General features: G+C 39.9%; 1 protein-coding gene across 3 annotated transcripts in view; it reads left to right on the forward strand.

Moving 5' to 3' along the window:
- Window positions 1-14,817, forward strand: part of IPO5 (importin 5) — an 80,975-nt gene that overhangs the window by 22,448 nt on the left and 43,710 nt on the right. For all 3 annotated transcript variants that reach the window (XM_037896118.2, XM_043534872.1, XM_037896129.2), the window contains exons 7-15: window positions 715-837; window positions 922-1,042; window positions 5,232-5,319; window positions 5,908-6,014; window positions 9,250-9,374; window positions 9,463-9,552; window positions 9,629-9,802; window positions 10,111-10,329; window positions 11,750-11,833. In XM_037896118.2, coding sequence (XP_037752046.2) covers window positions 715-837; window positions 922-1,042; window positions 5,232-5,319; window positions 5,908-6,014; window positions 9,250-9,374; window positions 9,463-9,552; window positions 9,629-9,802; window positions 10,111-10,329; window positions 11,750-11,833 — 1,131 coding nt within the window. The remainder of the gene's footprint in view (window positions 1-714; window positions 838-921; window positions 1,043-5,231; window positions 5,320-5,907; window positions 6,015-9,249; window positions 9,375-9,462; window positions 9,553-9,628; window positions 9,803-10,110; window positions 10,330-11,749; window positions 11,834-14,817) is intronic.

Below are 14,817 nucleotides of genomic sequence, written 5' to 3' on the forward strand. Positions count from 1 at the left end.
TTAGAAATTCAGATCATATTGCCCTATTTTTCCTGGAAGGCAGCCCTAAACATGACTACAGTATCAAGAGAACATTGTCTAACCAATTGAAAGGCAAGGAAGTTTTAGTTAAACTTTTAAATAATTTTTAACATACAACTTCAGACAGTTGCTGGTTATAGGATATCTTTACAAAAAATTGAATAAATTTTTCATTCCCATGCCCTTCAGTTGAGGGCTAACAAGGGTCCCATTCTAGTTCCAGATTCTCCAGCAAAAGCAAGGAAGAATAAACTTGATATGCTTGGTATTTCTAAGGTGGTGGTTTTTTTTTTTTTTACTTTAAGACTGCATTTATACAACAGAGAAACAAAATGAGCATGAATTTGTTTTTTTCTTTGCGGATTACCTTCAGTTACTAGTTAGTAAGATGTATGAAGTATTAGACATGCTTTTTGGGGGTTATACTTGTTAAACTGCTAAAATGCAACTTTTACCATTTGAGCACTACTGACTTAGTGATATGATTTGATTTTATGAAGTTAAGTGTCTCTCTCCCCCCATCACGTTGGCTCTGCTTATATTAACACCAGTGGGAACTAGTCACACACAGAAGAAATAGACCCCATAATCTTTAACGCCAGTAAACAGCCTGAATTAATCTCTTCACAATCCAGTGTTTTTGTAGCATCAGTAAAAAGCAATATTTTAATTTCATCCTAATTTTTTTTATAGGCTGTAAATGATTCCTGTTACCAAAATGATGACTCCGTTCTAAAATCCCTTGTAGAGATTGCAGATACTGTTCCGAAATATTTACGTCCACATTTAGAACCAACATTACAACTAAGCCTAAAGGTAAATCTGGAAATTACAAAGAGCAGATTTTCATTTGTTAAACGTCTGGTCTAACCATTGAGCTTTAATCTTTAATCCTTGCAGTTATGTGGAGACACCAACCTCAATAACATGCAGCGTCAGCTGGCCCTGGAAGTAATAGTGACGCTATCAGAAACTGCTGCTGCTATGCTGAGAAGACATACCAACATTGTTGCCCAAGCTAGTAAGTAAAATACTCCTGTTATCTATTAAATAACTTGCCTCCTTTTTAAAATGTTAAACCAATGTCCCCCATGTTAACTAGCACAATAACCTCACTAGACTTTCAGTATTGCAAAACATTTATCAACATCTGCAAGCCCCTAAATCAGTTTTCCAAAACTCTTTCTAGTGAAGGCCAGTTCTTGGCAATTTTGAGCTGTTTTGCCTTCTCACTCATGATTTTGTGAACTCCTCCAGTCTGCAGCTGCATAACACTTCTATAGCAACTAGAGCACATGCTTACAGGGAAAGTGATATTGGGAAAGCATTTGATGTGTTTTTACTTAGGTGTCACTAGATACAGTCCAAACTTTAGCACCATACAAACCCAGCTATGGACACCCAACTATTAAAGTCTTAAATTCCAAGTTTCTGTTTAGGCACCTAAGTGGCCTCATTTTTCCAAGTGCTAAGGGCCCCTGACACCCAGTTAATGTTAGTGGGAGCTGTTGTTATGCTGCATCTTTGAAAATCAAGCAGTTTATTCAGACGCTTAAATATGGGGTTAAGTTTCGATCCAAAATACTGATTAAAATCTAGATTGTAAACTCTCCAGGACAGGCGCTGTGCCTTTCTAGAGCATGGCACACACTTTTGGACACTAAAAATAACTTTCTCAGCTGGACAACCCAACAACAGAGTACTGTTTTTATATGCATAACTAAATGCATATTGCTCCACCTGTCAGATTCTTTTGTGAGCAGACAGGGCACTGAAATAAACAAGTCATGCTCTCTGAGAGACTTTTTTTTTTCTCCCCCCACACACAGTGGTAGTTGAATAGACTTTCACCATATGCTAAGTCCCTGGAAATTACATAAAGGCAACTTGCTATTTCATTCTCCTGCAGGTTGGAAAAGTGCTGCTTTATGCTCATAACTGTTTAAGAGATGTTAATCATCTAGGAAGACAGTAAAAAATTAGGATTGTCGATCTTTACCTGTATATCTAGAAGAACAAAACTCTGGAGGTCAAAGACTTCTACATAGTGTGCATGAAAAGCAAGCCTTTTATAGAGATGTTTTTCAGGAGTCCTTTATATTAAATGTTACTATTCTCAGTAGGCTTACATGTTTTAAACCATTTGCTAGAGTCATTTGTACTCTTCCAGGTTTTTGGAATCTGAGTCTTGGTGCCAGTGACAATGTGTGGTTGAGATTCTGATTTTTGAACTGGATTTGAACACTGGTGTATAAGAGCCTCCCCGCTACCACATATGTATGCTTATAAGTCATGCACATGACATGCTTTTCAAGCACACATCTCAGGTATAATCCTTTTGAAGCAGCTTATTCTTAGTGCCTTCACACATAGGCATCTGGTAGTCCAACATCACATTCAAACTTTGGTTGGGTATGCAAGAGGTTATTTGGTGGGCAAATTAAAGCACTCTGAGAATCTTGCAGACACAGTGCAATTTTCTCTGGCTTACTTTACATAGCCACAATTGGTTAACTCACTACATAGCTCCTGGGTTCTTTGCTAAATTCTGGCACAGCATCATCAGCAAGTAATGCTTTCTGCCATCTCCATTTGTTACCCAGGGTTATCTGAACCCAAAGATGTGGTAACTAATCTGTTTTCCAGGCAGTGTCAGGAAATAAGTCAGTGGGTGACACAACATCTCTGTCTGATAAATGATTGGTATATACAAGAGTGCTTCCATCCAACAGTCCATGGTTTTTATTGAGTATAAAGCACACATCAGAACTAGCAATATTCTAGATTAGAAGCACCTGAGATTATAGTTGCCCAAAGTTTGAGGTGGTATCAAGTTACAGCAACAGGTTTCAGGTGCCCAGCCCTTCTTCTAGCTACTGGGGAGTTAGGTGTCAGTCTCCTAGCTCATGGAAATCCTCTTAGACTTCTCCCAAGCTTCTCCAAAATACACTCTCTAACTAAACTTTATATAGGTTCTCTTTAGACCAAGCACATAACTCATAATAGGCTAAACAATCTCCCTAGCAAGAGCGAATTATAATTCATTATTCTACTGATCAGCCAAGTAACTTCAGCAAGAAATTTACAAATGCAGATACCCAAATCTAGGTCTGTTTTCCCCACTTCCCCTCTACCTCTTCTCATGATTCTGTCTTTTCACTGAAACTGTGCTGTTAGTAACACACTGCAGTCTGTGCGGCTGTCTTGTCTGTCTAAGCAAGGATGAATTATTCCTACATGGTGTCCTTGCTTCCAGCTCATGGCGCTAAGTACACAGGATGGCTGCGAGTTATGTCAAGTCAAGTTCTCTTGTAATACAGTTGGCTAGGAGACTGTCCCATCCTGGTGGATGATGACCTGGCCTTGGTTGTACACTCCTGCATCATCTCCCCTGTATATAGCTCGGTATAAAGCCATCAGTCTTATGAAACATCAGCTAGTATGGAGTATCAAAGCATGTCTCCTCAGCAACACAGGCTACTGTGAGCACATGAAACAAGTTTTGTGTGTTCTATGCTGGCTTCCATACAATATAAAGTAAAGTTTAAGGTCGTGGACCTTATCTTCAAGGCATGCGATGACGTGGGCCCAGCCTTTCTAAAAAAAAAATGGCATAAAGCTCCAGGATGAGGACTGTGGCTGAAAACTGCTCCTCGGGCACAATGGAACTTTTTTACCATGAGTGATGTTAGTCGATGCAAGAGAGCTTTCTCAGTTGCTGGTCTAAGACTATAACTCCCTAAGGCAGTGGTCCCCAAACTTTTGAGGGTTGTGCCCCCTCCTTACCTTGTCCCCCCCCCACTGGGACTTGGGGGGAGAAGGAGGGAGACGCAGCCAGGGATAAGGAGGCCAAGGCTGGGGCTGCAGCTGGGGGTGAGTCTGGGGACGGGAGTGGAGCTGGAGCCATGGCCAGAGGCTGAGCAGAACTGCAGCCGACTGCGGTGGGGGCCAACAGCTGGGCCTCCTGCCCCAGCCTTGGCCCTAGGCGGGGAACAGAGCCGAGACTGGGAGCAGGGCCAGGAGCCAGGGATGTGGCTGTGGGTGTGACTGGAGCAGAGCTGGGGGCAGGGAAGGTGTGGGTGGTGCTCCCTCCCTGCCCCCCCCATTGGGCCCCCCTTCCAAAGGTTCCTTTGTACCCCCTAGTTTGATAGCCCTTAGGGAAGAAGTCCCCACAGACATATACTACCTCTTATTCAAATTGCAAGGCACATTTCTTGTCTTCTCTAATATAAACATATAGCCACATGTACATAGTGTAAAAACAAATAAAAACCCTACCAGACGTTACACTGCACACACAATTATCCTGAGGCGGAGCAACAAGTGACATAAGTTAGTCATGTTGTTTAATGGAAGACACTTAGATACTATGGTGATGAGGGTGTAATTAAAACCTATTTAGAAGCTAAGGTTCCATATTTACAGAGTAAACTTTCATTTTTCAAATGCAGGGATGGGCAAGTTGACAGTTGATGGATTAAGTGTCCAAGGTTCTTCATATCTTGAGCTCTTCTGAAAGTTCTAAGGTACTTTCAGTGGGAAAATCCCATTTCTAAAGGGCTTATATCTTTTTTGTTTAAAAAGAAGACAAGGCAGAACAGAAGGGCTACACACTTGCAATCCAAAACAGGTAATCAGGTTGTCAAGATGAAAATTAGGCCAGTGTCCCTCTAAATATGTACAGCCATTGAGAATTACTTACTGGTCTGTTTGCCATATATCAGTCAGTAGTGTTTTGTGTTTTTTTTAAGTTTTCATCTACGCCAGGTATACTGTCTGTGCACCAAGAGTTCATAATGGAGAGCAGGAAAACTGGGAAATAGTTTTCTGTAGTCAGTCATCATACTTTATCAGCCAAAATTTGGAGGATTCCTTGTCAAAGCTTCCATAAATTAGTCCAAGCCATCCTAACTCTAATGCCATGTTTGTCAAATATTGCTAAATGAAATGAATGTTCAAATGAATGTTGGTAGCCTTTACTTTATCAAATTGATCTTTGCAAATTTAAAATTCTTCGGAAGAACTCTGTTGTAATTTATTTTTGGTGATGAAAGGGTATTCCTAATTTCCATTCTATTATTTTTTATTGCATGTGAAGCAAAATGTTCTGAACATCCTCTCCTAAACTCATTTAGAGCTATAGATTAAACGTTACTTTAGTATACTGTAATTTAATTGGGATGACTGTCAGGTTTTCATTTTGTGTTTAGTTCCTCAGATGTTAGCAATGATGGTTGATTTAGAAGAAGATGAAGATTGGGCAAATGCAGATGAGCTTGAAGATGATGATTTTGACAGGTATTTGACAAACCAGCTGTCTCAATTAAAAGAAACCCTATAGCATACAGGTGACCTGGGTGTTTGCTAGATGGGGATGCAGTTTGTTTGCATCCTGCACTCCCACACTCTACCTGTCCTCCACTCTGAGCAGCAGCACACACATTTCTACTTTTTACAGATAGTGAAAGTGAAAATAGAAGCCTTATGATATAAGTTGGTGCCACAACTGGTAGAAAATAATTGAGGTCTAGAATTACGTTACTGGTGTCTGAAGGAAAAGGATCAGAAGCAGTTTATTCTTGGATAGGAGCAATGCTAAAAGGGAGGGTGAGCAGAAGTAGCTGTGTGTGTGTGTGTGTGTGTCTCATTGAATAACAAGCTTGGGGTGTAAATAAATCTTTCTTCATAATTGAAAGACTCCAAATATAAGCATTTGTATCTTTCAGATTCAAACTTAAACTTTATTTGCTTGCAGGGATCATTCACATTCAGAGATGGAAAAAGTGTATGAGGAAATACGCTTTTTTGAATGAACTATTGGACCTGTTGACTTTTTATCCTAGACTTTGAATTAATCATGAAATTTTTTTTAAACATTAACTTTAGCAATGCAGTTGCTGGTGAGAGTGCATTGGACAGAATGGCATGTGGCCTTGGAGGGAAACTTGTTCTGCCTATGATTAAAGAACATATTATGCAAATGCTCCAGAATCGTAAGTAACTGATGCATTGTTTTAGAGTTTTTTAGCTTATATAATTATTTTTGTAAAGGCCTGTTCAGCTATGTAGCGCTTTCTGTTCATTATCCTTTTGGATTATTAATAGGTGCATATAAAACTCTATAGATATTGTAGATAGACTTGTAATTTATTCTTTATCCAAAGTGGAATTTCAAAAATTTATCTAAAATGTGATGAATGTGTTCTGCTTTCGGTGGTCAAGCATAGAGGAGCTATTTTATTAAAAGTAGTAAAGTAACTCAAACAGCTTCCCTTTAAAACTTCAGACTTTCTCTGGATTTCGTCATAAATGAGGGAAAATGTCTGCCACATTGAAGAATTTTGGTTTAGACTGGACTTGTGAGTTCTAGAAATATCAACTGCATATGAGCAATATGAAATTTCCCACTAATTCAGTAGAACATTGAGAATGAGTTTGACTAGATAAATGTGCTACAGATTGTCACAATTGGTAATTGACACTTCTGGCATCCTCTGCAGACAACACCCAGGGTTATGTTGGATACCGACTTCTTTATCTTTTTAGAGACGGTCCCCCCAGGTTAGAGTTCAGGCATTGTGCTAAGGCATTGTGAGGCAGTGTAAACTGCCTCTTCCAGTCCTCTAACTTTACAGAACTCTAGTCTGCAAGAGTCTCAATCCTACTTTTTTCACAAGCATTAAAATCACACTGATTTTTTAAAAAACACATTAAGGTGCCGCGATCATACATGGATAAGAACAAATCACACACTGAAATACAGTAGTAACCACTATGGTGGACAGGTTGAGTTTTGCCATACTGATCCACCTTATAGTAGTATGGATCCTGGCCAGCCATCTGTTTTCTCCTCACCTCCAAGTATCCTAATGTTTGTTTGTGCAACAGGATTGCTCATTGAATCATATTTTGCACATTTGGGTTTATTGCACCCTAGAAGGCATGCTGAATTTGATATGGACAGCCAGGCATATGGGTTGAAGAAGGCAAGTCACAAACCACTAGCAGCCTTCTTGTGCTGTTTAATTTCTGAAATTAAAGTTATTCATTGTAGAAAACTACTTGGATACTTTGGAAACTGATCAATCTTTTGATGTTCAATACCTTCAGAACTGGCAGGTACCTAGAGTCTTTATGTAGCCCCTTGGCGGTTGGGGGCTGGGTCTTATAAGAGTTGGAAGCACTCATTCTCACCTGACTTGCTAGTCAGTATGCCCTGATCCTTCCTTTGAGCAGGAATGCTGCAATCTGGGTTGAGCGATAGTGATAGGTGAGGCGCATGACGTGTGTGCTCTGCTGGGAAGGAGAACCTGTTGCAATATTTATTTGGTGAAGTGTCATTGGTAGTATAATAGGAGGGGAGAGCTCTATTTACAGGCAGGGAATAGAGGAGAGAGACTGCAAGGTTTTCTGGTTAAAACTTCAAACACAATACCTTATTTAATCAACTGTTAAAGATGAACTACAAAGAATTTTTGTTTTTCTTTTTTTAGTGGTAATCCAGTCTTTTTTTCCCCTCAAACCTTCCTTACATAAATTAAAGATTGTAAGTTTTCCCCTCGGGGGTGGGATGCAAGAATATGAGCCCCAACAGGCTTTAGGTATCATCTCTCCTGGCATCACAAGAATGCATGCATGCAGGCATGCGTTCTAATAGCAGTGAGTTGGAAGGAAGAGGCACAATGGGATCTTAATGAATTAGGAAAAAGCAGTGAACTTGAGCAGCAGCCAAAATAGAAGCACTGTAACTGCTGCTTCCCAGCATCCACTATCAGAACTGGCACTTTCTAGCCTAGCTGTCCGATGCAAATCAGAATATCTTTCACTTATAATGAAGCAAGCTGCAACGAGGATGCCAGTTCGTGGTGGTATATTGGTTAAGTTTGCAGGAGTTGGAAACTTTTATGTTGTGACTGTTTAGGGCAATCCTGTGAGTTGTGCGTTGGTACTATACAGTTACCATACTTACATTATCCTTTAGATTTTCTATAGTACAGAAGAAAGATCTGCCATCTAGACTACTGGGGTTTATGAAACAATGGAGTAGTGGGAGTGGATAGTCCACTTCACCTCACTATAATATGTCTGACCAGAGCACAGTGGTTTAAAAAAAAAAAAAAGCCAGATGTTGAAGTAATTAAACATTTCTTACTTGACTAATTTATTTGGGGTGGGAGAGCTGCAGGCATCTCTTTACTCTGGTGCTGTATAATACTGTGGAATATATGATACACTGCTTTACAGCGAATAGCAAAAACAGACCTTCGTACTATCCCAAACTACCTCACAATTCAGCAGATGTGTGTGAGTAGCATTAGGGACAGTAGTAGTAAGAGTTGAAGTGCCCTTTACAAGTTGTAGGATTGGAGACCTGGTACCACTAATTCAAAATTCTTGACTTTTGGTGTGGGGAGGAGTCTTAGTCTGCCTTCTTCCCACAGCAAAGCAGGGAAAGAAAGTAGGCTGTTTGACAGATTTGGCTATATCTTTCCTTGTATGTTTTATTTTCAAACCCTATTTGCTGTAGTACAAGGAAGAACATTGTGGGCAAAAGGGTATTGCTAATGCACATTCTCCACTCTAAAGGAAAGTTATTAAGGAGAGATGGAGGTCAGGTGTCAGGCTAATAGGCTAAACATTATAAAAAGAGTGAAAGTTAAATTCCTAAATCCATATTTAACCTTAGGCTTCAATTTTTTAAAAAAATTGTCCAATCCTTTGAAAAACATATTAGGAGGATTGAATAGGGTACATTAGAAATTTGTGTGAGAGAGGTGGGGATTCTTTGTTCATCTTTAAATTGGAATGTTCTGTTCTCTTACCTAGATTTTTTTTCTTTTTTTCAAACACTGAAGAAGAGGGGCAAGCACAAGGGTATGGAAATCACTGGTAGCAAAATGGAAGATGTCTTTTCCTGAAACTTTCCTAGTTGACTTATTTAAGTAGGCTATTTCAAGACATTAGCACTAGGGATGAGGCATCAATAGCTTAGAATTTCTGTGCCCAGTTTTGGGCAGAAGAGTTTGTCCCCCATTTTCTTAAACTAGCCTGAAGAAAAGGATGTTTAGATACATGCAGGGGTGGGGAGGGAGCATTTCTGACATACATAGATTAAGTATCCAGACTTGTTCTTTTACGATTTTAAAATGAGACCTTCTGTATTCCTGTCTTTCCTTATTATTTTCCGAAATGGATACCTTATTTTCCATGTAATGTCTTCTTACACAGCTGATTGGAAATACAGGCATGCTGGTTTAATGGCCCTGTCAGCTATTGGAGAAGGTTGTCATCAACAGATGGAGGGAATTCTAAATGAGATAGTTAACTTCGTTTTACTTTTCCTCCAGGATCCTGTAAGTTTAATGCAGTTGATTGATCAAAATTTGTTATTTAACTTCTGCTTTTATAAACACTTACTGTTTGAGGGGAATGTTATTTCAGCATCCAAGAGTGAGATATGCAGCCTGTAATGCAGTTGGACAAATGGCTACAGACTTTGCCCCTGGTTTCCAAAAGAAATTCCACGAGAAGGCAAGTAATAGACAATCCAAGATAAATTTTTGTTCCATTCAGAAACTTGTTTTGAACATAAACTATTCTGTTGTAGGTAATTGCAGCTCTTCTGCAAACTATGGAAGATCAAGGCAACCAGCGTGTTCAGGCTCATGCAGCTGCTGCACTCATTAACTTTACTGAAGATTGTCCGAAATCACTGCTTATTCCATACCTGGATAATCTAGTGAAGCATCTTCATTCCACCATGGTGATTAAATTGCAGGAGGTATAATATGCTTAATGATTTTGGGGTTTCTTTTTTTTATTGCTTTGCTAAAGTCTTCTGTCAAGTTTGCAAACCCCATTTATTATCCTATAGTAATTATTTGAGTCTTGTAAAACAGCTGATATTAAATTCACATTCAGTATCAAAAACTGAATGTTGTAAATAGTGATATTTAGACTATAACAATATTTTATCAAAATTATAATATGTACAAAAGCCACATTTGGAGACGGGATGCAATTTTCAAATAAGATTTAAGTGGTTAAGTTTTAGAGACAAACCATCTTTCTTTTTTTTTAATCCCAAAGTTAATACAGAAAGGCACTAAGCTGGTTTTGGAACAAGTTGTGACTTCCATTGCATCAGTTGCAGATACAGCAGAGGAGAAATTTGTTCCCTACTATGACTTATTTATGCCCTCTCTAAAACACATTGTTGAGAATGCTGTACAGAAGGAACTTAGACTTTTACGAGGAAAAACTATTGAATGCATCAGCCTAATCGGCCTTGCTGTTGGTAAGGAAAAGGTAAGTCTTTGAGATACATACTGAGATACATACTGTTAACTGTCGAGTCAAAGAGAATCTCTTTTTTTTTTTTTTTTTTTTTTTTAAAGCCTTTCCACATAATAGTATGTTGCATTTCCTTCACTGATTGCTCAACCTTCAGGTTTGTTGCTGTCTGTCATACTTCCAAGTTCCTTTAACTGGGGAGGTAAATAAATATTTCAGCTGGCTTCGTTTGAATGATTTTAGTTTTGTGCCTCATGTTGGTCTTTTATTCTGTATTTCCAAGATTACTACGTTGCAATTTAGTCTTTGCTAGATGTATGTATGTGTGTGTATACATACTACATGTACATCTAAAAAAAAGTTTAGTATTTGTTACATGATGGCAATATGATTCAAATTGATATAGTACCTTTCATTTCAACACTGGCAAATATCTACCAAGAACATTTTAAATTCTCAAAATAAGTCAAATAATTGTTAAAATTAATGAAAATACTATAAGGATAGCATGGCATGGAGTATTGCCACCTTCACTTCCGTGCTGTGTGGCTGAGCTGAGCACCTGGAGAGCGTGGCTGCAGAGCCTGCCTACAAAGATGGGAAGCCCTTCCCAGTGCAGGGGCCCCCTCAGCCAGGGACTGTTTTTTCCCCCCCCACCCTTCACCTCCAGCATCCAGACCCCTCCAACACTGGGCTGGCACATGTGCCCACCCGGCAAAGACTGGGTTGCATGTGCAGGGCAGACCGGCCCCACCCAGGGACTGTCCTTCTGTGCACCAGCGCCCCATCTAGGGACTGCCTCCCAGCACTCACCCTGCCCTATCCATGGACTGTGCCCCAATATTTAGGCCCCTCCCAACCTAGTCTGTTCCCCATGCACTAATTGACTCTCCTCCCCATACCCGCTGGTCTTCTACCTCAGCTGTGCAGCCTGCCCTGCCCACCTGCTGCTGCAGTCCTAGTGCTGGGGAGCCTGCTCCAGTCGGAGTCACTGGACCCACAATCCTGTAGGGTGGGGGAGGGCGCTGATCCTGATCCTGCTGGAGGGCGGAGCCTGACACTGCTGGACTTGATCCTGCTGGCAGGACTGATGCTGGGTCTGATCCTGTGACACCCCATTTTTGCACACCTCTTCCACCCCCAACCGGCTCTGCACCTGGGGCAGTACCTCTCCTGCCCTGCCCTTGAGGATGTCACGTGAGCCACAGCTGTGTGCTGATTGGGCCACAGGTTGAGAACCACTGCCTTAAAGCTTGACTATAGCTAAGGTTCACATCTTCAGTGGAAGATTACTCTCAGGAGTATCTTATACTGCTTTAGAAATTTTTGCTTTTAAGTTAAATTCTTCTAAAAACAATGACTAACTTATGTGCCTCAACTTGAAATAAGCGTTGTTTGATATGAAATTTCACATGTAGGTGTATTTTATTTCTAGTTTATGCAGGATGCATCAGATGTGATGCAGCTGTTGCTGAAGACGCAGACAGACTTCAGTGATCTGGAAGATGATGACCCCCAGGTATGTCAGATGCTCACTTGTAACAAATATCTGACGCCTAATATTTAGTGTCTTTATCCTCTTGGTTTTTTTATAGAAAATTTCTGAAGTGTCCCATGCAACATAGAAGTGTGTACTTGCTTCTTAAAAAAATTAGCTGTTCAGATCTTTTTGCCACAGAGAACCATTCTCCTAAGTCTACTAAAATGCATGGGATCTGCATAGTGTAGAGGTGGTTGAAAAGTGAAATTCCTAACAATGAAAGGATTTGAGAATCGAGGAACTTAAGAAACTGGACTTGCAATGCAAATTCCTCCATGCAGGAAATGGAGGGAAATGGTACATGGAGTGCCAGCATCAGACTTCAGCATATGAGTCTCCGTAATGGATAGTCTCTTTAGCACTGGATCCATTCGCTATATTCTTATAGTAAATAGTTACTATATTATAGTGGTTTTACTGTGAAAATGACTACAAATTTAATTAAGATTTGTATTTAACTTCTATATAAAATTGCTCAACCTATGTCATTTGTTTTTTTTCTAACTGAAATTCTAATGGAAAATTCTACTTGAGATCTGAAAACCTAAGTGGTCATTTTTCATATCACTTCTACACCAATAATTGCAGTTTGACCATAGCAGACTAACTTGTTGATGCACACGGTAGAATAAAATTTAGCTTTATTGTGCTGCATTTTCTCAACAGCACCATTATTACTAAAAACTTGTCAGGAAGAAAATATCTTCTCCCTCTATCTGAGGATATTTGTAATAAACAACATTTTCATATTTACTGACCTCCCAGGCCAAGATACGTTGCATCGGTGCCTCTACCCAAAACTACTAGAGGCAGTTCAGAATTCTCCCTGAGGCTCTGGTCTTAGCTTCCTTCTACCCTCGTACCAGATTCTCTGCCTATGGCAGTGCAAGCAGCGTTCAGCACTATCTTATCTATTGTAGCCCTAGCTTTAAAGGATGATTTTGAAACAGCAGCTAGCAAAATCTTTTTCCCACCCTATCCTTTTGGCCATCCTCTGACATCCTTCATCCATTTATTGCTCCTCTCCCTATGGCTGAGCTTCCCAATCGAAGCAAGCAGAGGGGCTCCATTTGTGAAGAGACTCTTGGGAGATACAAGGGGAGCTTTGTCACAGCTGCTTTCAGTCTGTGGACCCTTACACTACTGGGTAAGTTTGTTGGGTCCCTTGCTTCCCTGCCATGCTGTTTAAGACTTTTCTGGATACACTTCTGTTTGGCAATGTCAGATCTCATTGTACATTGGGACAGATAAATCCAAACTAAAACTTTACTCTTTTTAAAAAATAGTTTGAATGAGCAAAACTGGTATACCCACACTAGATAAACAGTTGAAGAAGGCAAAAGCGTCCAAAACAGACTGTGGCAGGTCAAGTTTTTTGGTTTGACCTTATCAGCTGTTTTATAGAGGTCTCTTGGTAGTCATTAAAGAGATTCTCTTCTTGCTTGAGTTTGTACTACTAAAAAGAGCCTGCAAGGTAACTCTGATGTCCTAGTTTCAAAGCTGCTAGTTCCAAAGCTGCTAGTTCCAGCAGCAAAGCCTCAATGACTCTTAGGGTCTCGGAGCTCAATTTTATGTCATGTAATTTCCACCTCACTGCTTCTCTTTGCACAGATTGGACTGGTAAAAAGCTTATGTAGAGTCATAGGACTGTAAACTCTGCCCACCAGAAATCCTGCCTCGAGCAGTAGGAAAATACAGTAGTTCAAGCCCTCTTGCATCTGTATTTTAAAAATTAATTCAGTTTCTGGGGAAATTGAGCTCTTTCCATTGCTGCTTTTTCTCTTGGTTGATGCAGCTGAACCTCTGGAGAATTCATCTACATGGATCACTCACTAAGCAATCCTGGACTAAGGTTACTTTTGCCCCTTCAAAACTTGCAGCAGAGGGAAAATTGTCACTTCAACTCTCTGACCTTCACTACTTGGGATAGGGGCCCAGTCTCTTGAGGCCTCCTTACTTATCCATAACTCAGACTCACTAGACACACAATCACTTATGAGGTGATAGAGGCTGTGACTACATGCAGAAGCTTGCCTTGCTGAGAAGAATAATTTCAGGGTGGATTAGAGCAGAGCAATATTGGTATTACAGGGACAAGAGGAAGTTAAAGTCAGATCAGGAGATGGCAGGGGATTTGCACAGATGTTCTAGCAAAGACAAAGGTTCAGCTCTTCAAAATATTCCCTAAAAGAAGGCCATGCCAGTTGAAGAGAAGGGTTCCATCATAGCCTTTGTATATGCCCCCATACAAACTGTCTTCACCTGTCAGTGAGGGTTAAAAGATTATTTTGACTTTCCAGCAGTATATTGAAGGTAAGCTGTTTTGGGGGTTTTTTTAGCTCATAGACATTGGGTTAATAAGATGTTATATTTAAACCCCATCTATTTGAGATTCCCTCTTGTTCTTTCTTCCTATGTCATAAAAAAAAAAACTACTGTTCAATGCAAAACTTGATTAATTTCCTTGAGTCATTCTGTACCTGTTTTTTATGGTCTACTACACTGTATTACCTAGTTACATGTTCTGTATTTTGAGATTTTTTTTTCTGGATCTTGTCTCTCCATAAGTGTATCTGAAAATTAGTTCCCTCACAACACACATACAGTAGATCACTACTCGTGTACCTTTTTTTGGAGTTGACGCTTCAGTAAATGTTAACTTTGCAAATTACATAATTTTCTTTGAAAGAAACTTACTATTGGAGGGCCCTGAGGGCCAAAGTGGTTCCACTGCTTGGGCACTGTCCTGTACTAGAGCCAGCAGGTTGGGAACTTGAAGATAAAGGATTTCCTAGTCAATGTTTTGCTGAGGGTACAGGTTCATGTGTGGTGATGTATAACAGCTATGTCTTTACAGAACCACTTACAGGTAACATCGATTTTTCTTTGCTTTGAGCTGCATTTTGTGCAGTTTGGCAATATATAAATAAAACATAGCAATTGTGTGTGGGCAAGACAAGGTT

Source organism: Chelonia mydas, chromosome 1, assembly GCF_015237465.2.
Source record: "Chelonia mydas isolate rCheMyd1 chromosome 1, rCheMyd1.pri.v2, whole genome shotgun sequence".
NCBI lineage: Eukaryota > Metazoa > Chordata > Testudines > Cheloniidae > Chelonia > Chelonia mydas.